At 36.0% G+C, this 27,089-nt stretch overlaps 1 protein-coding gene across 3 annotated transcripts in view; it reads right to left on the bottom strand.

The window, feature by feature from the left end:
- CEP120 (centrosomal protein 120) overlaps positions 1-27,089 on the bottom strand; it is an 81,686-nt gene that overhangs the window by 22,911 nt on the left and 31,686 nt on the right. For all 3 annotated transcript variants that reach the window (XM_065918208.1, XM_065918209.1, XM_065918210.1), the window contains 11 exons: positions 22,809-22,957; positions 16,374-16,571; positions 14,399-14,626; positions 13,214-13,430; positions 11,537-11,711; positions 8,354-8,503; positions 7,422-7,604; positions 5,579-5,675; positions 5,309-5,461; positions 4,455-4,544; positions 189-281 (listed from right to left, as the gene is read on the bottom strand). In XM_065918208.1, coding sequence (XP_065774280.1) covers positions 189-281; positions 4,455-4,544; positions 5,309-5,461; positions 5,579-5,675; positions 7,422-7,604; positions 8,354-8,503; positions 11,537-11,711; positions 13,214-13,430; positions 14,399-14,626; positions 16,374-16,571; positions 22,809-22,957 — 1,733 coding nt within the window. The remainder of the gene's footprint in view (positions 1-188; positions 282-4,454; positions 4,545-5,308; positions 5,462-5,578; positions 5,676-7,421; positions 7,605-8,353; positions 8,504-11,536; positions 11,712-13,213; positions 13,431-14,398; positions 14,627-16,373; positions 16,572-22,808; positions 22,958-27,089) is intronic.

The following is a 27,089-nucleotide window of genomic DNA, read 5'->3' as shown; positions in this document are numbered from 1 at the left end:
TCACCTTCTAACATATAAAAATATGCTTTACCCAGTTGAATAGCCGTTTCCCCCATAATGCCTAAAAGACAATTTCCATGAAATATATTTTATACAAAGACAAAACAAATGAATAGTATGAATTCATGAGTATCTATTTAATAAATGGATTCTGTGAAATAAACACATATGACAGATGAATACAGTACCTCTGATTCTGCAATGGCAAGCTGCTGCTCTCGCTTCTCCAAGTCAATTAGAGTTTTTTGAAGTTTTCCTTCGAGAATAGTATATTCAGCCACCTAAAATATAATAAAAATTACTTTTAACTTTTCCCCAAATTCAAAACACAAATTCAAAAGTGCATATATTATTATTTTACTGAAACAAAGGATCTGAGAATAGGAAAATCATGAATTATATTCACCAATTCAAAGCAGAAATTCATTCTACTACACTCTAAGGAAAGAAGCTGACCTAGTCTCTGCTTGGGTATCTGCGGTAATTTTCAGTCTCCAGAGGAAGCCCTTCACCCATGCGGTGCTAAGGTAGACTGCCAATAAAATTTTGTTTAGTTAAAAAAAAAACAAAAAAAAAACTAGCTCCTTAAAAATCTACCTTGTTCAACAGCCCAGTTTTCTTTTGAAACCTTCTTATTCATTTATTTATTTAGCTCTCTCCCTGCAACTAATATTGTTGATAGACCAGCTAATCAGTTTCAAGTCAGTCCTCCTATTGTTCAGACCTAGTCCTTTATTACAGTTCAAATAACTGAGTTCTTAGTCATTTCTAAAGTTAGAGTTCCTGCATGGGCCCATACCTGGTATGCCAAATTCTACCCCAATGCCTAAAGTCCTGCTCTGCTCTGTCTTTAAAGATATGAGTCCATAATGGATGCTTGGTTTCCACAGGACCCTTCTCTCATGGTTCAGTTCAGACTGATCATATTTACCAGGACTTTGTGAACCAATTTTCTGTCCTCCTTACCAGGTCCCAGGCTCCAACCTGGTTTTCTCTTTACTACTGCCAGTAAAGCTCTGGTTTGATGCTCCTCAGAGCCCCCCCTTTAATCATGTTTCTCTCCCTTGGGAAGAAGAAAAAAAGTACCTTCACATATTTGACTCTAGCAATAGCCATCATATATCCTCCTAGTCTTTTTTCTTCTCCATGATAAACACAAGCTTCAACTATTGTCCACATGTTATTATTTCCACATCCTCTAGTATGCTGGACTTAATCTGGAGTCTCTATTCTAAACTAAGTCCTTTCACAAATATGGCACCCAGATGTATCTCACTCTTTCAGAAACTAAAGAACGTGCACTGCCAGAGACCAGGTCAACACATGTCTATGAAGTTCATCTAAAACTGCATTTGCTATCTGAGGATTCTAATCACACCATTTGTTATGTCAAAGAAAATCCCCAAGGTTTGTATTTATAAACCTGAAATAACTATATCCACAGTCCAAGTTAATGTTTTACTCCTATGACAGAATTTGACATCTGTCCTTGTTAAAATATATTTTATTTAGCCCAACATACTAATCAACCAAGATCATTTATTTATTCTGTTAACTCTACCACTGACTTTTGGTTTACTTTAATCTTAATTAATTTAATCTTAATAAATTAATAAACCTTAATTTGCCTAAATCTTAGGCAAATGACTAATACAAATGTGTCAAATTCTATGTGCCACTTTGCCAAAGCAAAAATAGAGACACAGACCTAGAGAACAAATATATGGATACCAAGGGGGAAAAGGGGATAGGAAGAGGTAGGAGATTGGGATTGACACATATATACTATTGATACTAAATATAAAATAGATAACTAGGCAGAACATACCGTCTGGCACAGAGAACTCTATAATGCCCTGTGGTGACCGGGATGGGGAAGAAGTCCAAAAGGGCGGGGATGTATGTAATTGCTGATTCACTGTGCTGTAGAGCAGAAACTAATTTAAAACTAAATTTAAAAAATTATGAGTGCCACATGTAAAAATGCCTCATAGGAAGGCAGGTGAGAGTATTCAAACCACATGTGCTTCCTCTGACAACCCAAATATCTGTGTTTCCAGAATTCTGCCTCAGAATGTCTTCTCCTCTACAAACTATGTGACTTCCTGGGGTGACCTTATCTACATACCATCAGATATACAAAGAAATCCCAAGTTTGCATTGCAAAGTCAAACCTCACTCCACAGTTATAGACCTGTAAATCCAAATACCTGGTGAACATGCCAACATTCCCCATAAATCTCAAACTCAAAACTATGTAAAACCCGAAATCATTATCCTTTTAAACAAATGTTAACTGTAAACCTTGCAGACAACAGGCAAAAGAAAGTCATGTGGAACCTATATACTCGGAGGGAAAACAAACTATAATCAGAGAAGTGAATCTTTAATGTAATAGTAGGGAAATGCCATGAAGGAAACAAACCAGAACGAGGGGATGGTTAGTGCCTGGCCGCAGGTGAAGAGGACACTATTCTGGATATAGTGATTCAGAGAAGGCCTCCCTCAGACTACTCCGAGCAGAAACCAGAAAGTGTCTCTAAAGAAAAGCAGCCTGTAGATCCTGAGGTGAGAAGTGGCTCAGCATGTCTGACGAAATACAGAGAGGTCAACGTGGTTAGAACAGACTCTGTGAACTGAAGGCTGGCAGATGAGGTCACAGAGGAAGCGAGGGGATGGGTCACATAAGGCCTTGTAGGTCTGGTAAGAGCTCTCGAGTTTTATTCTAAATGTGATCAGTTGGATGGGTTTTAAGCAGAGGAGTACATAATCTGACTTCCTCTATTCTTGGCTGATACGAGTATTAAAAAACTACAGGGGCCAGGAAAAGAGGACAGGGTACCAAGTTAAGAAGTAACTAGTAATCTAGAAAACGCAGTAATCTAGAAACGCAGTAATCTAGAAAAGAGATGATTGCTTAAACTAGCAAAGTAGAATGAGAACTTTACAACAGTGTATGTCCATATCCTCACTTCTACACCTTGTATTATCATCAACTATTTTGCTTCTACATATGTTACAAACATCAACAATGAAAAACCCATCAATCACATTAGAAAAATGGCTCAAAGATTAAATTGTGTTAAAAACTAAATGTGCTATATCATCTGAAGATAAACTGTGATAAATAAAGATGCATGGGCTTTCCCGGTGGCTCAAAGAATACGCCTGCCAAGACAGGAGATGTGGGTTTGATCCCTGGGCTGGGAAGATCCCCTAGAGAAGGAAACAGCAACCCCCTCCAGTATTCTTGCCTGGGAACTCCCATGGACAGAGGAGCCTGGCAGGCTACACCCCATGGGGTCACAAAAGAATCGGACATGACGGAGCAACTAAACAACAACAAAGATACATACTATAAGCCCTAGAGCCATCACTAAAAAAATACAACAAAAGATGTTACTAATAAAGCAACTGTAAAAAATAAAATGGAATCATTAAAAAAAAAAAAATCCAACGAATTGCAAAAGAAAACAGGAGAAGAGCAAAAAAGGAACAAGAAATGTGTGTGACAAATTGAAAACTGAGAGCAAGACAGTAGAATTAAACCCAAGCATATCAATAACTACATTAAATGTAAATGACTGAAAGTCAGAGAAGAGACCTGAAACAACTTTAAAGAATTTTCTAGTCCACACACTGGGCTGTGTCTTGGTCTAGTGTAGCAAACTCCCCTGCCATAGTTTGTCTTCTCCCATTTATAGACATCTCATGAATCACTAATATAAGAGTATTTTTAGAGACTTAAATTTGGAATATCTGAGACAGATCTAATTTTCAAGGTTTGTTTTACTCAGTAACTTGACTATGAATAGATAAATATTAAATTTTGGCTTTCTGGAATAAGATCAGATGGTCTTATGTTATCATTTTTAAAGATGTGATTTATTTCATGATTCAGTCTTTTAAAACAGCTTAAAAGTTTGGCATACTTTTCATTAACTAATAGATGATAATGTAATATTTATATATACACTTATATGTTTAATTTTCTTTTTAAATACAGAGATAGGCTGTTTCTCTAGAGTGTTCACTTTTTTTGGTTTTGTATATGTTTGCTTTATTAATTTTTATTGATATATGGTTGTTTCACAATATTTGTGCTCTACAGCAAAGTGAATCAGCTATACATACACATATCTCCCCTCTCTTTTGGATTTCCTTCCCATTTAGGTCACCACAGGGCACTATAGAGTTCTCTGTGCAGTACAGTAGGTTTTTTATATTCATTCACTTTTTGAACTGGTAACATATTTGCAGGGTTCAAAATCTAAGAAGTATAAAACACTTTATAGTGAAAACTCTTCTTTCTACCCTTGACCCATTCATTCACTTTGTCCAGGCCAATATATAACCACTGTGCTTAGTCATTCATTCCAGAGATTTTTGTGTCTATAAAAGATACTGTCATTGATACTCTATCTTTCCTCCTTCCATTTTTATACAGTCATTACCTTTTTGTTTACTAGTGACTCTCTCTCTCGGTCTCTTTTCTTCCATTCCTCAGCAAGAGCTTGCATATGAGCCAGTTCTTTCTGCTTTAGCTGACAAAGGAAGAAAAAAGAGAGAAAAATAAAGTTTAAAAAAACATTTCAAACAAGTAAATATTTCAAATAACAGTTGTTTTCAGTTACATAATACTAACCACTGATATTTCTTTCAGACATTCTATTTAAAACACAACAGAGGATGCCTGATGTGAGTTATACCAATCTGAGGGTATTTCAGGACAGTATAAAGCTAACAGTAAGTTGTTTTGTACCTCTCTTATTTAACAACTGATGATTCCAGCTTCCAGGAGGGTATGCTAAGTGAGATCCTGCAATTAAAAGAAACCTTCAAGTCCTTAAATTCCGACTTGGAGAAAGTTTAGAAGACTCCTTCTGGATGGCTTCTACAAAGTCATTAAAGTATTTTGACATTTTGAGTATTTTTTGATAGTTCACCTTTTAAAATATTTATACTTATTTATTTGGCTCTGCTGGGTCTTAGTTGCAGCACATGGGATCTTTGTAGTTGAGGCATGTGAACTCTTAAACTGTGGCATGTGGGAATCTAGCTCCCTGACCAGGGACTGAACCTGGGCCCTCTGCACTGGGAGCGGGAGGTCTTAGCCACCTGACCACCAAGGAAGTCCCCTGCATATTTTTTAATTCTTAGTTTTCTTTCTTTTAAAGAGTAAGGCAATTCTTGAATTCAAAGGGACTAGATAAGGTACCCATGGAAAAGAAAGAAAAGTCTACGTTGCAGGAGGAAAGATACTTAAAAAGTATTTTCGTCCAGTTTAGTGTAACATTTAAAAGGTAACCTGATTTTCAAAAATGTCTTCTTGCATCTCTTTCCACATTTCTAGCTCAAGTGCTGCTTTGTATTCTAAGGTTTCACGAGGCTCTGTCTGGATTTCTGAAGGACAGGGTGCTGGAGGAACAGAAGATGGCTTTTGTTGTACAGCAGATAAACCCTACAATGTGAATTTAAAAAAAAAAGCATATTGAAACAAACACACACACATACATACATACATACATACATAAGGTCCACTTAAAAGAATAATTTCATAACATTCAGTGACACATACCTGAGATGAATCAGACACAAAAATCTCACGCATCTTCACTAGTCCATAATCCTCTAAAGTCACTGTGTAAGAAAGATCTACTATCCTGTTATTTGACCTACAAATGAAATCAGAAATATTTAAAACATCATGGAAACATTTCTATATTTCCTTTTACTTCCCCAAGGCTAGAGCATTGAGTAGGCAACAAGCCTTGCTCCTGACACTTGGTGCTCAAAGTGCAGCAGCTTCTATAGAATTCAAGACCTTCTATATATGTCATTTTATTTGGTCACAAACACAGTATTAAGTACATACCTACATTCACTACAAAATTACCTATGACAGTAGTAGGTTATTTGAAAAACTTCAAAAGTATAAAAGAAAAATTTTAAATCTCACTGCCCACAAATAGTGGTAAAATTTCATTTTCTTCTTTTTTAGATTATGTAGATATGCATGTACTCATGCATATTAAAATTCATACAGTTTTGTCCATTTTTCCATTTATACAGGAACATTTTCTCCAGTGTAATGACAAACACTAATTCAAAAATGTAACTTTTAAAGCCTGTAAAACATACTAATGAATTTACTTGGTAAAATTTTAAACACATAACAATTCCCCTACTCAATTATATATAGATTATTCTGAACTCTTTTTTTGTGCTTTACTTGGACTATAACATTCTCGTTCATAAATCTTTTGCTGAATATGAGCATTGCTTCAGGATTAAATCCTGGAAGCAGGATAATGACATGTTTATTGTAATGAATACCTCTCTATATCACAGAACTGGATTGGGCATTAAATAAAAAGCAAAATGTTAAAGGAAAATAAAATTTTGGCAACAAAAATACGTGGCTTTGTTTAAATCAAAACTTTAAGGATTGGATTCACACAATTAGAACTCTTAATTAATCAACTTTTACATTTGCTTCTTCTCATCTCAGATTTTAGAAGAAATGAGTAAAGTAAAATGAAGCAGAATCATCTCTGAAGTTTTCGCTTAAGTAAATCTCTTAAAACTTGTCTACACAGCAGGTCAGTAAGTTAATATTCAAAGCAATCATCATTAGAATAACTTCCAACAAGTAATGATTGTTTTCATTATATTCTACTTGACCTAACAGAAAAGAATGCTAAGTTTTAAAAGAATTTTCAATTATCCAGAATAACCTATTTTCTAAAAAAATTGTTCCCAGATCTCCAAGTAAATAAGAAAGTTTACTAAACCCTTCAGTCTCTGGAAGTGGCATGGAGAAGAAAGAGTGAGGGAAGAAATTCCAATAATACTTAAGACATCTCAGCTTTTCACTGGGCCTGCTTTTCTTCCACATTCTTATTGCACTTTAAACATAAAGTGCACTTTAAACATAAAGGTGATATATAAAGAGATAATTGTTGAATGATTTCATTTAAAATATACGAACTCCAGTTTTTCACTGTGGCAGTGAATTTCAGGGCAAAAACTCATTTTTTAGAGTCAAACATCTGTAACATTCGCCAACTATATTTAAGGCAAAAGTTTACATATTTTTCAAGTAGAAAAATTCAAAATAATGTAAAAATACATTATAAATTTGACTTGAATTACTAAATTAAAAAAAAAGCCTGATCCTGAACTTAAAATTATGAGTCTAAAGAGAGGGGAGAGAAATACTCACTCAACACTCTTAAGTATTATGGTACCACAGATTCACTCTGTGAGGGTATACTAGGTATCAGAAAGCTAACGAGCAAACTGAGATATAGCCCCCATGGGTCAAAGAAAAAAGATATGGAAAAAATGACATTAAAGGGTAAGGCTATAGCCAGCTAAACAGAATAAAAAGCAAAGGCTAAGTATAAGAAATGCATTACCCTTGTGTTGCAACAACAGGCACACTTTCACTGTAAGTTTGTCGCCAACACTGTTCACCATTAGAACCTAAAAAGCGAGTTTTTTCTGAAGACAAGACGTTAGAAAGTTGGATTCTGGCGATTCCCAGGAGTAAATCTTTACTCATTTTATCCTTGTGCCATAATTCAACCAGCAATGGAATCCTAAGGAAAAGAGAAACACGTGTTCATACTTATCAACTGTGAACTAAGGCTTTTCTGGACTAAAAATTTTGAATTCCTTTAATGCAGTCAAGCATGTTTTTGTTACCTGGAATGTAAAGGCTCAATTCTACAAATAACAGATAGAAAATATTATTACCTTTTTTTAACACCTCTTCCTATGCAATAAAGAAAACCCTTCAAACACTATTCCCACAAATGGTTACATAATGTTTATTTTTTTCTCTTTTAAAATTCTTTTTGAATTGTGATACTCTAAGAAAGCAAAAAGATATTTCAAAGATCTCATTTTGATTCACAAATCCATTTCAGATAGCTGGAACAACATCTCTATTTTATACAGATTTAAAAAAAACAGAAAAAGCAAATAATGCATTATAGTCATTAAATGAGTCATCAAGAATTAAACAGCCTGTATTTATCTTCGCATATTGTATAGGAAAAAGCAAGATTACTTTTCAAAGAGCCTTCATTACTCCTATATTGTTTTAATAAAGTTCTAATATCCCAACTCAGGCAAACAAGATATGAAAATATGAAAAAAGCCTTCATGAACACATACTGATAAAACCTTATAGTGGAAGCACAAGTGTCACAGATGTTAAGTTTGTTTCTAGATTCTCAAATGCATAAGCTGCTGTGGATTTAGACATGTAAAGGAATTCCTCTTGTCAATAAGATACAAATTTTCGACAGCTGATTTGAAAAAAATACTATCATGTACACATTACCTTAGGAAGGTATCCTGGAGTTGATGAGGCAAAGTTGCAAAATCGAATGCACAGTAAGACTGGGGAAGAAAAACCTCCATGTTTTTCCGAACTTCTACAGGAGGATTAGTCATAATAGGAGCTGCACTTCCGAAGAAAGGATATGAGTACCTAGAATTTAAGGAAAACAAAAACCTTAAAGCAGTGTACAGATGAGATTTATAATCTGTGAAAAAGAGTACAATATGAATATTATGAGCAAATAAATTTTAATAGATAAATGGTACAAATACCTTATGGTTTTTTACTATCACCAACTTTAAAATTATATAAATATTTTCAGTATTAACAGAAAAAAATCACAGAGATTACAGAAAAAAAATGCATTATTTGCCCAGCACTGACTTCCAAAGTTGCTTTACAAGTCATCTTCAAATGATGCTCTGGGGAAGAAGGAGAATACTGTAATTTGAAGGCAATATACTAATTAAGGAAGAGAGTCACTTTGATAAATTCCCAATAAGACAAAGATTTAGAAGTGAAAATGACTCCCTTAAACGAAGACAGTGCTGGTACCCTTGAGGTGTATAAATGTAGCAAATTAACCTGCTGTACACATTAAATTCACCCAATGTTATACTTCAAAAATATTCTTATGAAGAACTAATAAAACTAAAATGTGGAGAAAAAAGAATTCCTGAGGGCACAGTTCTTATCATTTCCATCTTTGCACTCCAAGGAACAGCTTTTATGATACAGTATACTGCCAAGAAATGCTTGCTAAGTTCAATTTATAAACTTATTTTCCTTTATATAATAATGTCCTGATTTTTTTATGAGCTAAAAAAACCCTTAGTCAACTCCTAAGGGATGCAGTCATAGTGTTTTGTCTTTGAACTGAGAATATACTACAAAAGAATCAAAGATTGACATAACATTATTTCTTTCAACATAAGTCACACCAGATTAAACAGAAGAATGCCTGGCCTATTGCTGAACTTATTTTGTATTTAAAGTCAAATATAAAGATACTGTAATGCTCACTTAAATTTCATCTGATACTTTGTTGTTTATTGAAAAAACTAGGATTTAAGCTCTACTAGTGAAAACTACTTTTTCTATTAATACAAGAAGAATCCTGTGCATACATTCAACTCCTAAACAATTACATAAACTGAATTTTGGTCATCTCACAGAGTTCATCCCCTAGAAATTTAACAGATGTAGTGATTTTAAAAAAAGGAAACGCATTAAACTTTTTTTCTAATAAGTGTTATCTCACAAATTCCATTAGGTAATAGGACACAACAATTTCATACCAATGCAGAGCATGATAACATAAAATCTATCAAACATAAAATGCCCAACTTTTTAAAAGCCTTAAAATTAATCAAAGAGAAGCAGTAGTCCCTATGAGCAAATAATTTCTACAGAGTATTAAGTGGATTCTAACTGTTTCCTTGGGGCAGAATATTCTTTCCACTTTTCTTTGTCAAGTGTACTATAATACTGGCCTTCCTCATTTATTAACATATTTCTGAATCTGTCTTCTTCACTAGGTTGAGCTCTTTGTCTATATGCCCCCTGCCCTGATACTGGGCAAACTGCTGGCTTACTGTAATCACTTGATGATTAAACAAATGGGCCTGTGGCAATCAGGAAACACAAAAACTAATATGTGCTTTCTAAGTGGGCTTGTTCAAGACTTTCCCTCAAAACATCTATTCTATTTATTTTATTTTCTGGCTGTACCACAAGCATGTGGGATCTCAGCACCCTAACCAGGGATTGAACCATGCCCCTGCAGTGGAAGTGTGTAGTCTTAACCACTGGACCACCAGGGAAATCCTTCATCCAATTTTAGATCATCCCTGTGCTTCTGGCCAACATCATCTCTAAAACCAGTTTCTCCACTAGGAGCAAAACAGAAAAAGCAATAGTTCTATATTATATAAACCCTGTGAGAAAAGCTATGTCTATAAGAGGAAACCCTTTCTGGGCTTTCAAGTTTTAAATAAAAACAGTCTTTCAGCCATGATTCTCAGCCTTTAACATGAAGTAAAAGGCAGAACTTAAGCTGTGAGGATAGATTTCCATTCTATGACGTCACTGTCACATTCAGTGTTGGGTCCCTTTGATTCTGTCCTTTATTCACACCAAAGCTCAGAGGACTTTGGAAACAATTTGATAAACAATCAAAAGAACTGTAAAATTAGATACAATAGGAGTGGACTTAAGGCTTTCTGGGTGACTCAGTGGTAAAGAATCCACCTGCCAATGATGGAGACCCGGGCTTGATCTCTGGATAGGAAAGATCTCCTGAAGAAGGAAATGACAACCAGAATCCCATGGACAGAGGAGCCTGGCAGGATACAGTCCACAGGATCACAAAGAGTCAGACAGAAATGAGCATACACACACACAAGGAGTTCACTTGGGCATCTGAAAGGCAGATGTGCCTCAAACAACAGCAGGAAGCAACAAAAAGTTGATGAAGTTCTTGGGAATGGTAATCCAAGATGACAGAAAAATTTTCTAATTTTTTGGGTGTTAGTCACATAAAGACCAAAAATGTTATTACAAATGCTATTGCTTGCTCCAAAGTAATTTATAAGAACCTAAAGACTCCAAACTAAAACACACAATCATATTACATTTAATATATTTATCAGCTGAAAAGTTTATGAAAATGTAATATTAAAAACAAGCCACTGCATAAAGTCATTTAACAGACTAAATTTCAATTCTCTAAACAGTGTGGACACATTCCACTTCCAGTTCATTAGGTATGGTTTTTAGATTCACACATACAAAAGGTAGATATCAGGAATATAACCTTCCGTTATAATGCAATTTTATAGAAAAATCAGATACCATACATCCAAGTATTTTGAACTGTGGCAACTTTTCCAGAAACAAGACATTTTAAGTTCAAGAGTCAGTGTATTTAGAAACAGAACATTAACAAGTATTGTGAAATACCTATGATTACTATGTCAGAATAGGCAAGATTAACTACCCTTCATTCCATCAATGCCGCCCTCCACTATCTTCAAAGTCACAGGACACAACCACTTTAACCCTTCTGGTCCACTGATTTAACAAATGGAATAATTTCTTTGGTGACATTGTCTGCAATACCCCGAATACAGAAAAGGCATTTCTTCTCAGAAAATAACACTCTGAAACAAAATCAAATCATACCTTAGTATACAGTTGATTGGAAAGCCAACCTCCAAATCATGGATACTCCTCAAGTCTATTGAAAAGCAAAAATGATGTGATGTTGCAGGAACAGCAATCTTCTGTCCTGAGGCTGCTTCTGAAGCAACAGATGTTGTCACTGGCTGGGCCAGTATTGCAGGTACAGAACTGATAGCTAAGGTGAACATAAAAATTAAAACAAAAAAAAATTTTCATTTGCAAACAATTTCTCTTAAGTTACTCAGATAATTTAAAGATATAATCTCAAAGACTCAACTAAATAACTCAACTAAATAAACATATGAATTGAAGCATAAACTTCCAAGTGATTTGTCCAAAATTATGTAGGCTTTAATTCCCATCATAGAACTGTGGGGAAAAAAGACCTTATTCTCATTCTCAAGATGTTTAATTCCCATTATAGAACTGTGGGGGGAAAAAAAAAACACCCTTACTCTCATTCTCAAGATGTACTGCAGAACTTGAAAAGCATATAGTACTGAGGCAGCAATGTCTGACAGCAGCCTGGCACTAACTTATTTCTAAGAAGCAGGTGAATATAACTTAGTATTGCAAAGTATTGTGTTTGAGACTTACTGAACATATACATCAGTATTTTACAGTAATTATGTAAATAATTATATCCTTTTTTTTTTTTTTAAGTAGCTTGGTTATTTTAGACACATATGACATAGTCTAACAAAATAAAACTTGACAAAGACAAGTATCAATGATAATACTTATATGTGGAATCTACAAAGAGTGGTACAAATGGTCTTATTTACATAACAGAAAATACAGTCACAGATGTAAAAAACACACTTATGGTCACCAGGGGGTAAAGCGGGGGGAGAGATAAATTGGGATATGGGACTAACATATACACACTACTATATATAAAACAGGTGACTAATAAGGACCTACTATCTAGCACAGGGAACTTAATACTCTGTAATGGCCTTGGGAAAAGAATCTCAAAAAGGGTAGATATATGTACAGCTGATTCACTGGGTTGTACCCCTGAAACTAACACAACACCGTAAATCAATTACAGTGCAATAAAAACTTTTAAAACTGAAAAGACAGAGATATCTATTCCAATCCTATTATATATCACAGATGTTTAGTGAATGGCTCAAGTCCTATAGCTACTTATGAAACACCTGTAACTTGCACCCAAACTTCTAATTCCTAATCCACCACTGCTCTTACAATTTATACTACTAAATTTAACTACAGATTCTTATGTAACAGGTAGAAAAACTATAAGACAGATAAATATGTATTCTCAAACTGTCTCAACTTTAAGATCAAAAGTGATTATTTTAAGTTTACTGTAAGATGCAGTATCTCTTTTCTCTAAAATTCCAATGAATTTGAGATTGCTAAAAATCTACTTCAAAGAACTATATTCTTTAAATTCCTTTGAATAAGATACTATTTCTAGTATGAAAGTCAATGAAAAATTTTCTGTTAACAAATTCTATTATGAAGTTATATAAGTTGCAATTACTTTAAACTGATTTTTTTTTTAAAAAAAAAAAACATCACCACACATTACTGGCTCTTTAAAAAAAAACTTACAGTTTTTACTTAGCACCCATGAAAACCCTCACAGTCATTTATCAGATGGCCGGAAAATCTAAACCTAAAAGATCTGTGAAAAGAACATCTTACCCTTTGGATTGAGTTTTGTGTCCTTATCGTACAATAAGCTTTCCACTTCACTTTCTGTCGCGTCGTCTTTGGTTGGAGGTGACTGGTTGTGAGGTGGAGCAGGGGACCCGCTGGGTGACTGCGGCCCAGTATGTGCCTTCTCCTTTATGGGGGTTAAAACTCTCTTCTTTGAATGGTGTGGCTCATGTTCATTCTGGGTCTTTAATTCAATTAAAGACTAAAAACAATTTTTAAATAAAGTATAATTTGCAAAGAACTTTCCTTCATAATTAAGCAAAAAACGTGATGTTGTTTGTTTTTGTTTTTTTTTTAAAAAAGCTTCCTTTCCCAGTTTGGATATTCCTAGTCTATTTTTCTTCATAATTTGCATATTTTCTTATAGCATCTAGGACCAGAAAAAGGGAGATGAACAGGAAGGAAATATGATATCCAGAGCTCAGTATCAAAACGCATCCTAAGAAGGGATGTTCAATAAAGGAAGTCAGGCATAGGTGTCCCCAAGAATGGTTATTCCTACCAAAGCAATACAAAGGAGGTCCACATTACTAGAAAACAAACAAAAACCAAAAACCCAGAAGTCTAGTATGATTTTCTTCCTTTGGTTCACTATCCTCCAAAAATACATGCGTATGTGTCCTTTTAAATTCTTACTTTAGTTCAGAGTCTACATAAAAATCAGTTCTTTAAAAGAACAGGATGCTAAAGTTGACTTGAGGGCTATACATAATCAAAAAACATCTCATCTACATTCAAATAAATGTTTCTATTGCCTGGAGACAGTATGAGGACTGTGAAGCACTAAGGAACTGAGAACCTTAGCTAAGGCTGAGTCAACTAAAAAAGATCTATTAATGCAGATCCCCAGAAACCAGGTCTAAAAACAGTCTCTTCCACCAGAGTCCCGTGGTCACTGCCGGTGAGTTGGAGTGTGGGAGATGGTTTCCACTACGTGAGAAAACTGGACTCAAAGACTCTGGGCAGAGTCACTTATGAACCATGGCAGAAGCCACAGCACTGTTCAGAAGGGTCTTTTTAGAGAAGGGGTTATCGTATAATGAAGACCACGAATTAAGAGTGATAAATACTCTCTTATGTGAGATGATGCATCTGAAATTCGACTTTTGTAACTAATCGTGACCGACGTATCGGAGAAGCTGGAGGAGGGGAAGGCGGGTTGCTACTTGCCTGGGCATCCACGCCTTCTCTCTGCAGAGCCACAGACACTCCCACCGTCGGGGCCAGCTCCGCAGGAATAGGCGCAAGCTTTTGTTTGGCTCGGTTTGGAGGATCAAGGGTAAAAGCACCCTCAACTGTGACTGGGCGATGGTTGATTTCTGTACTACCCTTTTTCAGTAGTCCGGTTAAGGGTATTTCTGTACTTCCAAGTGACTGATCTCCACAGCAGAGATGGATCTAATATGAAAGGGGAAGTCAAAACCAGAATTTACACTTTCTCCTTTATCCTAAACACACAAACTTAACAAAGTTATAAAATGATTCAGAGAAGGAAAGCAGAATGCAGGTTTATCTTACTGACTGCTAGTGACTAAGATTCTCACACCTGATTGCTAAAACTGTTGATAAAGCACAAACTTACCCAGAACTCAATAATAAAGTTATTAATTCTTTTCACTTTTCCTTTCAGTATTGTTTACTCCTATGTGTTACTTTTTAAAAAATTTATTTTTTAATTGAAGGATAATTGCTTTACAGAATTTCGTTGTTTTCAGTCAAACCTCAACATGAATCATCATCCATAGACATTACATGTTACTTCTTGTTCTCTTTTCTGTCTCCTTGGTGAGCTATGGTTACTTTAATATTTTACTTTACTATCTTATTGTACATATGCAAACTGTATCATGAATACATGAATTTAAACAGAGAAATACATTCACCATTCTTTTCTCTTTTCATTGTAACATTAATTTAAGCACAGTTCTTAAAAACTAAGTGAGTAGATCCAGCCCTATTTGAACTAAAGAACTTCAAATAATTGTTTTATTCACCCATAAAACACTATGAATCTTTCTTTTTTCTTGCTTTTCAAACTCTCTATAAAAAACAGTGCTTAACAGTAAAAGATAAAAGAGAATACCACTGAGATGGAATGTACTGTGAATCACTGCTAATCAAAACTTGGATATTACCACCTTTGGAAACTACCAAAAAAGAAAAAAACAAAAAATAAAAAACGGCTGTTCCAGGTATGAGTTACATAACTATTCTTTTCCCTTATTACACTGAAGCCTCAGCAAACCTACTATTCACATGAACAATATGCAATCACTACATAAAAATATTTTTAATTCTAACGTCAGTCTTAATGTTATTAAATGTGATATTTTTAACAGGCTGGAAAGAAAGGATTTTTATGACTTACAAGTCCATAAGAATCAAATTGATATGTAAGTCAACAGTTTGGTGAGGAATATGTTAGATATAAGATCAAACTACTTTTTTCCTTCGTCGTTTTATATAATCGTCAACATTCTAAATACCTTGGATTTAGCAACCACCTCTAAAATTTAGTTCCACTAAAATTTCTTTATGCTTTTTGTACTATCCACCCAAAGTACAAGCAAAGTCTACTGAATCACTTTAGTATAAAAAAAGGACTACCCTACCCTACACTTCACCACCCATTTCAGTCTGATTAAAGCTAATCATAATGAACAGAGAAGTAATTTCAGATTAGAGAAACTTTTCTAAAAAATAAAGTCCTATTTAAAATTGGTTTACAAAATTACTTAATTCAAGGACAGGTTTTAAAAAGTTGTTTTATTATCTCTTTGCTTTAATAGCAAAAAGGTCTATAAATTCTGAACTCTAGAGTGTGATCTGTATGGTAACAGCTAATCTTCAGTAACAGTAATGAAACCTCCCTGATGCTCACAGGTTTGAGTTCCAGGTACAATTTGTTACTGAATATGATAGTGATTCATAACAGACCTACCTCTTTTCAAAATAACTAAAATGTTACATCTCCTAACATTCTGAAATAACTATCATCTTATGACTTACAAGTCAGGATAATTCCTAAAAAAATAAGATGTGGTAGAAAGATGGTATGTACTTCAGAAACAAGAGAGTTCAGGCACCTCTTTAATGCTTACAAAAAAATAAGCTCTAATTGGAAACAATTTTCTGCTGTACTTACCTGTAGTTTAGAATGAAGAGTCAGGTAAACACGAAGAATTTCTACACTGCTCCGGATACGAACAGATGCTCTCTCTGGCTCAAAGTTTGGGTTGATCAAATCATTGAAGGGTTCATTTGTAACATCATTTCCCAGTAAAGAATAATAAAAGAAAAACTCAGGCTGTCTTTCTGGAAGTTTCATGGTACATGGAATTAACTAAACATTTAAGGGGGGGGAGAAAAAAGATTATTACTTTATAAACCACTAAACATGCTTATAGATGTCTGATAAACTCCAAAAACATTTGCTAAAATGATTTTTAATTCAGGCCTTAAATTAGTAACTCAAAATTTCTAAATCTCTGCCAAATTGCTACTAAGTTACTAGTTTTAATTTTTAAAGGTTTACTTAGACAAGCAAAATGAAACTAAAATATTTTTATACATTTATGTCGTATAACATAACACTTATGTTGTTTTAGAGTTCACATTTCATTTAACTAGTCCATGAAAAGTCCATAAATATTATTTTAGGAGAAAGTAGTGAAATATTTGACACTGAACTTTTCCTTATAAATTCTCAGTCAGGGCTTTTGATGAAAGAAAAAAAAAATGGTTTATTTAGTTATTCCTACAAAACTTGGAGACCTGTAAATTAACAGCTACAAAAGGCTATCTTCCACCCACTATAAAGAGCTATTGCAGGGGGGAAATGGAGCCCTTCACCAATGAAATGTTTTGAGGGTGGAACAAGATGGTGGAGTAGAGGGATGTGAACTCACCTCTTCTCAAAAAACCACCAAATTCACAACTGCTAAACAACCACTGGGGGGAAAAAGGAAGAAAAACCACTGGAACATACCAAAAAAGATATCCTATATCCAAAGACAAAGAAGGAGGCACAACAAGGGTGTAGGAGAGGGACAACCACGATAAAATCAAATTCCATACCCCTGGGTGGGCAATCCACAAACTGGAAAATAATTATATCACAAAAGTTCTCCCACAGGAGTGAAGGTTCTGAGCCCCACATGAGGCTCCCCAATGTGGAGGACTGGTCTTGGGAGAAGCCCCAGAGCACCTGGCTTTGAAGGCCGGCAAAGTCTGCTCACAGGAAATCCACAGACCAGGGAAAAGAGAAACTCCGCTCTTGGAGGATGCACACAAGGTCTCGGGCACACCAGGAACACGGGAAAAAGCAGTGACCTCGTGAGACCCTGGGCCAGACCTGACTGCTGATGTTGCAGGGTGTCCTGTGAAGGTGTGACAGGTGGGGCGGATGCAGCTCACAGCAGGGATAAAGACGCCAGCGGTGGTATTTCTGGGGAGTACCCATTGGCGTGAGCCCTCCTGGTGGCCACCATTTTTTACCAAGACCTGGCCCCACCCAACACCCAGGCTCCAGTGCTGGGATGCAACAAGTCAAGCGATGAACAGGGCGAGACACAGCCCCAGCAATTAGCAGATAGGCTGCATAAAGGCTTTCTGAGCCCACAGCTGCCCACTAAACACAGCCTTTAATATGGCCCTGCCCACCAAAGGATGACTCCCAGCTCCACCAGCCAATAGGCAGGGATCAGTCCTTCCTACCAGGAGGCCTACACAAGCCCCTTGGGCTGGCCTCATCCACCACAGGCAGAAAGAAGCAGCAAAAAAGAACTACAATTCTACAGCCTGTGGAAGAGAAACTGAAATCACAGGAAGACAAAATGATATACCAGGAGAATTTGTCCCAGACAAAGGAACAAGATAAGACCCCAGAACAGTAACTAAGCGAAGTGAAGATAGGCAATCTATGTGAAAAAGAATTCAGAGTAATGATACTAAAGATGTCCAAGATCTTGGAAAAAGAATGGAGGTATAGATTGAAAATCTGGAAGATACTAAGGGAACATTTCATTTAAAGATGGGCACAGTGAAGGACAGAAACAGCAAGGACCTAACAGAAGTAAAAGAGATTAAGAAGAGGTGGCAAGAATTAACAGAAGACAAAAATGGTCTTAATGGCCCATATAACCATGACTGTGTGCTCACTCACCTACAGCCAAACATCCTGGGGTGTGAAGTCAAGCGGACCTTAGGAAGCATTACTACAAACCAAGCAAGTGGAGGTGATGGAAATCCAGTTGAGCTATTTAAAATCCTCAAGGATGATGCTGTGAAAGTGCTGTACTCAACATGCCAGCCAATTTGGAAACTCAGCAGTGGCCACAGGACTGGAAAAGGTCAGTTTTCATTCCAGTCCCAAAGAAGGGCAATGCTAAGGAATGTTCAAACTACCGTACAACTGCGTTCATTTCACATAAAGCAAGGTAGTGCTCAAAATTCTCCAAGCTAGGCTTCAACAGTACGTGACCCGAGAACTACCAGATGTACAAGCTGGATTTAGAAAAGGTAAAGGAACCAGAGATCAAATTGCCAATATCCGTTGGATCACAGAGAAAGCAAGGGAATTCTAGAAGAACATCTACTTCTGCTACTTCTGGGTCGTGAAGATCTTTTTTGCATAGCTCTGTGTATTCTTGCCACCTCTTCTTAATATCTTCTGCTTCTGTTAGGTTCATACTATTTCTGTCCTTTATTGTGCCCATCTTTGCATGAAAAGTTCCCCTGGTATCTCTAATTTTCTTGAAGAGATCTCTAGTCTTTCCCATTCTATCGTTTTCCTCTATTTCTTTGCCCTGATCACTGAGGAAGGCTTTCTTGTCTCTCATTGCTATTCTTTGGAACTCTGCATTTAAATGGGTGTATCTTTCCTTTTCTTCTTTGCCTTTCACTTCTCTTCTTTTCATAGCTATTTGTAAGTCCTCCTCAGACAACCATTTTGCCTTTTTGCATTTCTTTTTCTTGGAGATGGTCTTGATCACTGACTCTTGTACAATGTCACGAACCTCTGTATTATTATATATGTTATTACTTTAATCCTATACTTTAAAATGTGTTTAATTGATTAGATTTTAATCATTAATCAAATCTAAAATCATAATAAAAAACTACCAATATTGTAGTTATTAAGAACAAATTCTGCAGTACTCTCCAGTCCTCAACCTTGTTTCCACCAATGGCTTGCCTTGAGACTAGACAAGTACTTAATCACTGCAGCTCCACGTCTCCTATGGTTATGTGAAGGGTTAAAAGAAATAATACATGCTCACTTCTGCAATTCTACTTAGCACACACTCAACTGTTACATGAATGGGAAAATGTCTGAGGAAAAAACATTCTGCCCTTATGGGTGATTATTTCCGAGTTTACTTAAAAGAGAGTTTCACTTTCTTTTACTTTCTTCCATAATCAGGAAGCAACAAAAATTTTAAGAAATAAAGATAGCCCTTTTATATTTCATAGTACACTTACTTCTAAGTAATTCCCATTAAGAGAAGAGATGCTTTTAAAAATCCTTTATCACCCTTGGATTTAGAAACAGTTTTGTTTTGTTTACCCTTAATTTCACTATTTAAGGAGGAGGTAAGATTATTATCATCCAGTATTTTTATTCTAATCTCACTCCTCCATTCTACTACTTTATAGTATCAGTATTCTAAGTCCCTTATCTGCATCTGAAAAATATGTTTCTTTACTACTAAATGTTCTCTCACAGGGCCTTTGACTAGCTTGAGAAGAAGAAAGCTAAAATGCTATTTTTAAAAATCCTTGGGCTGCTCCCCCCCCCAAAAAAAAGCAAACAAGTAATACTAAGCAATATCAGGGTATGAATAAATTACTGGGCTTATTTTTTGTGTTTTAAAAAATTATTGTAAAATACATATAGCAGAAAAGTTAACATTTTAACCATTAAATACTGTGCATTTCAGTAACATTAGGTGCATTCACAATACTGTGCACCATCACCACACCTTGTCCCAGAACTTTTCCGTCACCCCCAAGCAGAAACACCAGAACCAGTAAGCAGCCACTCCCATTCCACGCCCCTGCAACGTTTCCCACCCCCGGAAATCACAAATCTGCTTTTTGTCTGAGTTTGCCCTGTTCTGGATACTTTTTTATAAATGGAATCATACAGCATGTGGCCTTTCATATATGGCTTGTTTTTGCTCAGCATGCTTGCAACATTCATCCTTGTTGTAGCATGGATCAGTACCTCATTTGTTTTACAGTTGAATAATATTCCGCTAATATTCCACTCTGTGTGTGTGTAATTAATCCATTCATCCATGGATGGTCACTGTGTTATTTCTGTGATACTGTTGGATTGTGAATAATGCTGCTATGAATTTTACATATAAGTTTTTATTTGTTTGTTTATTTGTTTTCAATTCTTTTGATATATACCCAGTAGTGAAATTGTTGCATTCTATGGTAATTTTCTGTTTAATCTTAGGAGTTACATATTTGGCTTAATTTTTATCAGAGATTTCAAATAGCTTGCCAGACAAGCTTGTTTTATATCTTTAACTAAGCTGAGTGATTTGTCCTAATCAGTTCCTTTGTATTACCAAGAACTGAGTTAGTTTTAGTGGTGGATTCAAATAGGTCGATTAGCTTTCACCATGCATGTATGTATAGCTTCACACATACAAACTACATATTAAGCACATTAGTTTTATTTCATTCCTCACACACACCCACAAAGCTGGTAGTACCAATACCACACAACCAGAAAATTCAAGCCTGAGAAAGGTTAAGTAAGTTCCCAAATTAAAGAAGCTAGTAAGTATGAGAATGAGACTCCAGCTCAAATTGATCTTACTCCAAAATTCCTTCAGAGGGAGCAAAATACGGCAACAATAGAATGTGGAAAGTGACCATGTGGCTGGAAATTCCTAAGTATATTTACTAGTTACAGAACTTTCTCAAGAGTTGGTTTCCTTATATCAAAAGTAAAACTAATAATCTCCTAAAGTTGTGGTACGTTTAAACCCAACATTAGCAATGTATTTCACAAAACATAACAAAAGTGAGTGATTGATAAATATTAACAACTATGTCTTCCCAGGGAAGCTGAAAAAATATTTTTAAAAATAAAGTAGTTATTTTAAATACCTTGCAGGTATTTAATAACATAATAAAAATACAATAGGATCATTATCTAATGTGTGTTCTGATGTGATTAATGAACAGACAATAGGTAGCTAGCTTTCCCCCCAACCAGTGAGGCATATTAAGCAGGGCAATCAACAAGCAGTTTTATGAAGAGAAGAAAAATATAAGGAAACTGATGGAGAAAGACAAAAGCACATACAGAGTGTTAATGAGAAAATGACAGGACCAAATTGGGAGAGAAAGAGTATTACTCTTTCTCAAAGTAATGCTCAAAGAAAATGCATATATAAAAGTACTTTGTGCAGTGGGCATGCATTCAGTGTGACAAAGCTAAATATTATTTCCTAAGAAAAATCTTTACCTGATAAACCTTACAAAGATTTAGTGTGGTCACTAGCTCATATTTCACTTATGTATGTGGATTATCTGGAAAATGTACACCTCTAAGAAAGTGAATAGTATGATAAAAATGTAAAGTCGTAAGTTATAGTCTCTATTTTTTAAAAACATTAATTTATTTCACACAATATAGATCAACATAATGTCAAAAAAACTGCACTTGATCCCGAAAAGGGCAGGAAAAAACAGCTACTGTTGTGCTGAGCCATTGATGGGAAGAGATAATGGGCCTTAAGCATCTCCACACATTCTGGGATTAGATATTACCTTGTTTACAAACTAACAAATAAGCCTGAATGCTGCCGGAATTCATCCTAGTTGGTACATTCTTACTGTGTACCAAGACTGTCAGGCCCTCATTACTGTCCAACTCATAACCTTGTAACATGTCTTCCCAGACAAAGACTAGTACTGCTTATGCTAAAAGTGGTACATTGCCTAAATTCTGTATTCCTAAACTGGGACATACCCAGTGAGTGTGGAGAAACCACCTAGGCCCCTCTATGTCACCGCCACGGTACTTGGGGTAGAAGAAACTGAAAGAAATACACTGATAGTCATATTGTTTGCTGGGCTGAGAGTAATACACTCCTTTATCCCTGGTCTAAGAATCTACTATCTTCTGGCAGCATTTGGGATAATTTATTAGTCTGTAAATAGGGTAAAATCGAATCCCAGACCTGATAGCTATTAAGGTATGACTGAGACAATGTTCCCAACATTATACATTTCTCCAAAAAGTAAATAATTTAATACTTGGGGATGGGGGTGAGGGAGGGGAATCATTTCAAACCAGTCCTAACAATGTCACACAATACAATGTAAAACAATGTTTACTCATGGTCTTCTAAATTCTAAGAGATCTAATTTATTCTCTTACTACCAAGATCATCCCTATTTATTTTTTTCCTGAAACAAAAATGTTTTCTGACGTGAAAGAAAACACTATTCTAAATTAATTTTTAAGTCTACTTACAAGTCTTTTCAATACCTAAAAGACAGATTTTAAAAATAAAATGTTTTCAGATTCTTCGTGAATCACCAATCTCACCTGCTCCAACTGGGTGGCGAATGCTATGGTCACTGACATGATGAAGAAGTCGGTACAGGACCCTGCTGGTCCGATCTGATGGTAGCCCCCCTCCTCATTCAGCACTGCCACGATGGCCTTTGGGTCAAGTCCAGACAGGCTGGCAGGTACTGTATGGAAAAAAACACAATTAACTACATTGTAGTTTGCCATAAACTAGTATAAGAGTTTGAAAGCTGCTTATACTTTTTCATTTACTTGGCCATTTTCACAGATATAGTCAATACCTCAGTAAGGTTTCCTTTGACTTCAGTTTAATAAACCACATAGAAAAGGCATCACAGGTTGCCTGAAGGAAATGAATCTAAACTGTGAACTGAAAAATAAGCAAAACCTGGCTGAAAAGAGCAAAGTGACTGGATAGAGGGAAAGGTATTCTAGGGAAAGGAACAATACATACAAAACCTCAGAGGCAAGACAAAGGATGTGGTTAGAGAACTGAAACAGGTGTGGCATGCTGGACCACAGTGCAAAGACTCAGGTACAGAAAGAGGAGAGAGGCCCTATCATAAAGAGTCTTCCTGAAGACCATGCTGAAACATTTGGACAGAGTTCTGAGAATAACAGAGAACAATAAACAATTTTGAGAAGAACAGATATAAACAAACAGACTTTGTTATGAAGAGATGGCAGAGGGACAGGGGTTTTTGCAACTGATTAAGTTGAAAAATGAAACTACACAAAACTAAAGTAACAGATAATATTCAGTGTTAGGGAGGCTGCCAGCAAGTCAGCACTGTCCATGTTGGTAGGCACAGACTAGTTCAACCTTTTGAAGGGTAGTATGTCAGGGCTTACCAAAACTTTATACATGCATACGGTATACCACAGCTAACCCTGACTCCTTCAGGAGTTAATCCTGAAGAATTATGCTTACGGCAGCACTGGCTAAAAGTAGCTTAATGATTAAGAGCACAAACACCACAGTCACACAGACCAAGGTTCCAACCCGAGTTCTGCTATTCAGTGGGTTGTATGGGGAACTTATACCACCTCCTTTAGTCTCCAGGTTTTCTTCTGAAAATCTTTTACACTGCTGTTGAGAAGATCAAATTAGATAAGTAAAATAAAGTACTTAGCACAGTACCTGACAAGTACTTTAATAAAGTACTTAAATAAAAGTCAAAATACTAACTATGATGGGTCTCATTACTCATGCTCAGAAAGGGCAAACACTAGGATAAATCTTGTGGTGAAGGATTAAAAGGACTGAACATTTCAAGGTGAGTATATGTTGTTAGGTATAAATATGGACAAATAAATATACAAAAGGATATATGTACATGCGAGTATATACATCCATGTGTATACATACATGGGAACGGCAACAGCCCAACAGCAACTGGTACACCTACCAGCTGAACCCTGACTTCTAAATATCATTCTTTCCTAAGAAGAAGCAGAGATCCTTATAGAAATAGCTGAATCCAGGACTGAGATAGGGAAAGTATAAGATGAACTTAGACTATCTTCTTATAGCAAAAAAAAAAAAAAAAAAACCTCAAAGAATTACTGATGTACTAAAAAATAGATGATTAAAAGAGTTCTTAATGCTCATATCTGTGACAAATAATGATGGTTAAAGATTATAATCCACTAAACTGAGAGAAAACTATAAGTCCATATTTAGATAATATAAATAAATGAATAAATTGAAGGTATAAGGAAGAATAAATATTTTTCTAAATTTCTAATTCTTCCCCACAAAATATTTATTAATTACAAAGGAAAACATAGACACACACCATCTTAATCAAATAATCAAGTGAACATCATTAGTAATGAAACTAAATCAAAATAGTGCACCAAACAATACAATGCAATGAGAACAGAGCATCCTGATACTTCTGCCAAAGATGCCTAACCAAAATCTAGTGTCAAGCAAGCTCAAAATGTACAGGGGACACATCTTCACCAAAAGACCAAAACTGATCTTCTGAACAGAATGCTCTCCTCCCCCTTACCACTCACTGCATTAGTAGTATATCAGGTCCATCTTTCAATAAAAAATTTTAAGGCATACTAAAAGACACACACAAAAAAATCCATAACCTAAACTTTCATCTTAAGAAAACAGGAGCAAGTAAAATTAAAAGTAAGCAGAAGAGAAATAATAAAAACTAGAACCAAAATCAATGAAATTGAAACCAAGAAGTCAATGGAAAAAAAATTAACAAAATCAAAAGCTGGCTCTTTGAAAAAGATTAGTAAGAATGTAGCCAGCCAAGGGGGGGGGGGGGGCGGGGGGAGAGACACAAATTACTATCCTCAAAAATGAAAGAGGGGATATCACTATAGATTTCATGTACATTAGAAGTTTAATGAAAGAATACTATAAACAACTCTATGTTCACAAATTTGATAACCTCGATGAAACAGAAAATTCTTTTTAAAAATAGGCCTATATGACGAAACTGAATCAGTAACTTCAGAAAACAGAAAGTACTGGATCCAGATGGGTTCACTGGTGAATTCTACCTAACATTCACCATAATTTCTGGAAGAAATTATACCAATCCTCTGCAATTTTTTTTCACAAGTCAGAAGCAGAGAGAATATTGCCTAACTCATTATATGGGGCTGCTGCTGCTAAGTCACTTCAGTCGTGTCCAACTCTGTGTGACCCCATAGACGGCAGCCCACCAGGCTCCCCCATCCCAGGGATTCTCCAGGCAAGAACACTGGAGTAGGGTGCCATTTCCTTCTCCAATGCATGAAAGTGAAAAGTGAAAGTGAAGTCACTCACTAGCATTGTCCTAATATGAAATCTAGGCAAAGACATTACAAGAAAACAACAGACCTACATCTCTCATGATCATAGATGTAAAAATCCTCAACCAAGTATTAGACAATCAAAGTGAATACATGAAAAGAACTATACACCACAATGAAATAAGATTTATTCAAGGTACACAAAGCTAGTTCAACATTCAAAAAGCCATGAATATAACCCACTATGTCAACAGACTAAAGATGAAAACTCATGGGATCTTATCGATACATGCAGAAAAAGCATCTGACAAAATCCAACACTTACTCATGATAAAACACTGTCTATAAGCTAGAAATAGGGAGTAACCTCCTTACCTTGATAAAGAGCATCTATAAAAATCTACAGCTAACATCATACTTATTGGTGAGAGGCTTTCCCACTAAGATTAAGAACAAGGCAAGGATGTCTCCTTTCACTCTGCTTTTCAATAGTACACTGGAAATCCTAGCTGTGGCTGTAAAACAAGAAAGGAAAAAAGTCTTGCAGATTGGGAAGAAAGACACTAAACTGCCTCTGTTTGCAGGTAAGTGAAGAATGTCTATCTATGGAAAACCAAAACCAAAAACAGAAGGATAAAACCCTAATCCTGGAACTAATAAACAACTATAGTGCAGCAGACAAGGTTAACATGCAAAAGCCAACTGCTTTCCCACAGACCAAAAATAAAGTAGAATTTGAAATTTAAAACACCATTTACAGAGAGTTAACCAGCATGGATACAAGACGGTGGAGTAATATTGTACATGAGCTCACTTCTCAAAAAAAAATCAAAATTGCAACTAAATGATGAACAATCATCAACCAAAAAATGAGCAAAACAAACAAACAAAAAACAAGAAGACTGGGACCTATCAAGAAAGATATCCCACATCCAAAGACAAAGAAGCAGCCACAAGAGGGCAGGAGAGGCACAAATGCAACAAAATCAAAATGCCAGTCCCACTAGATGGGCAACTCACAAACTGGAAAATAATTATATTCCTGAGGTTCTCCCACAGGAGTGAAAGTTCTGAGCCCCACGTCAGGCTCCCCAGCCTGGAGGTCTGGTATCAGGAAGAGCCCTCAGAACAAACTGGCTTTCAACTCAGCAAGCAGGGTTTGATTACAGGAAATTCACAGTATTGGAGGGAACAAAAACTCCACTCTCGGAGAATGCATGCAAGGTCTCCTGTACACCACGACCAGGGTAAAAAACAAGCAAACAAACGGTGATCTCATAAAAGACTGGGCCAGACCTATCTGCTGGAATCAGAGTGCTCTGGCAGAAGCAGGGCTTGGGTATGGCTCACTGCAAGGACAGAAACACTGGTGGCAGTAATTCTGGGGAGTACTCACTGGCGTGAGCCTCTTGGAGGGTGCTATTTTCTCCCCAAGATATGGGCCCCAACCAACAGCCTGTAGACTCCAGCGCTGGGATACCTGAAGTCAAACCAGCAGAGCAGGAACACAGCCCCACCAATCAGCACACA

Source organism: Muntiacus reevesi, chromosome 1 (genome assembly GCF_963930625.1).
Source record: "Muntiacus reevesi chromosome 1, mMunRee1.1, whole genome shotgun sequence".
Taxonomy (NCBI): Eukaryota; Metazoa; Chordata; class Mammalia; order Artiodactyla; family Cervidae; genus Muntiacus; species Muntiacus reevesi.
The sequence above is the reverse complement of the archived record's forward strand: the minus strand, read 5'-3'. Positions and strand labels throughout refer to the sequence as shown.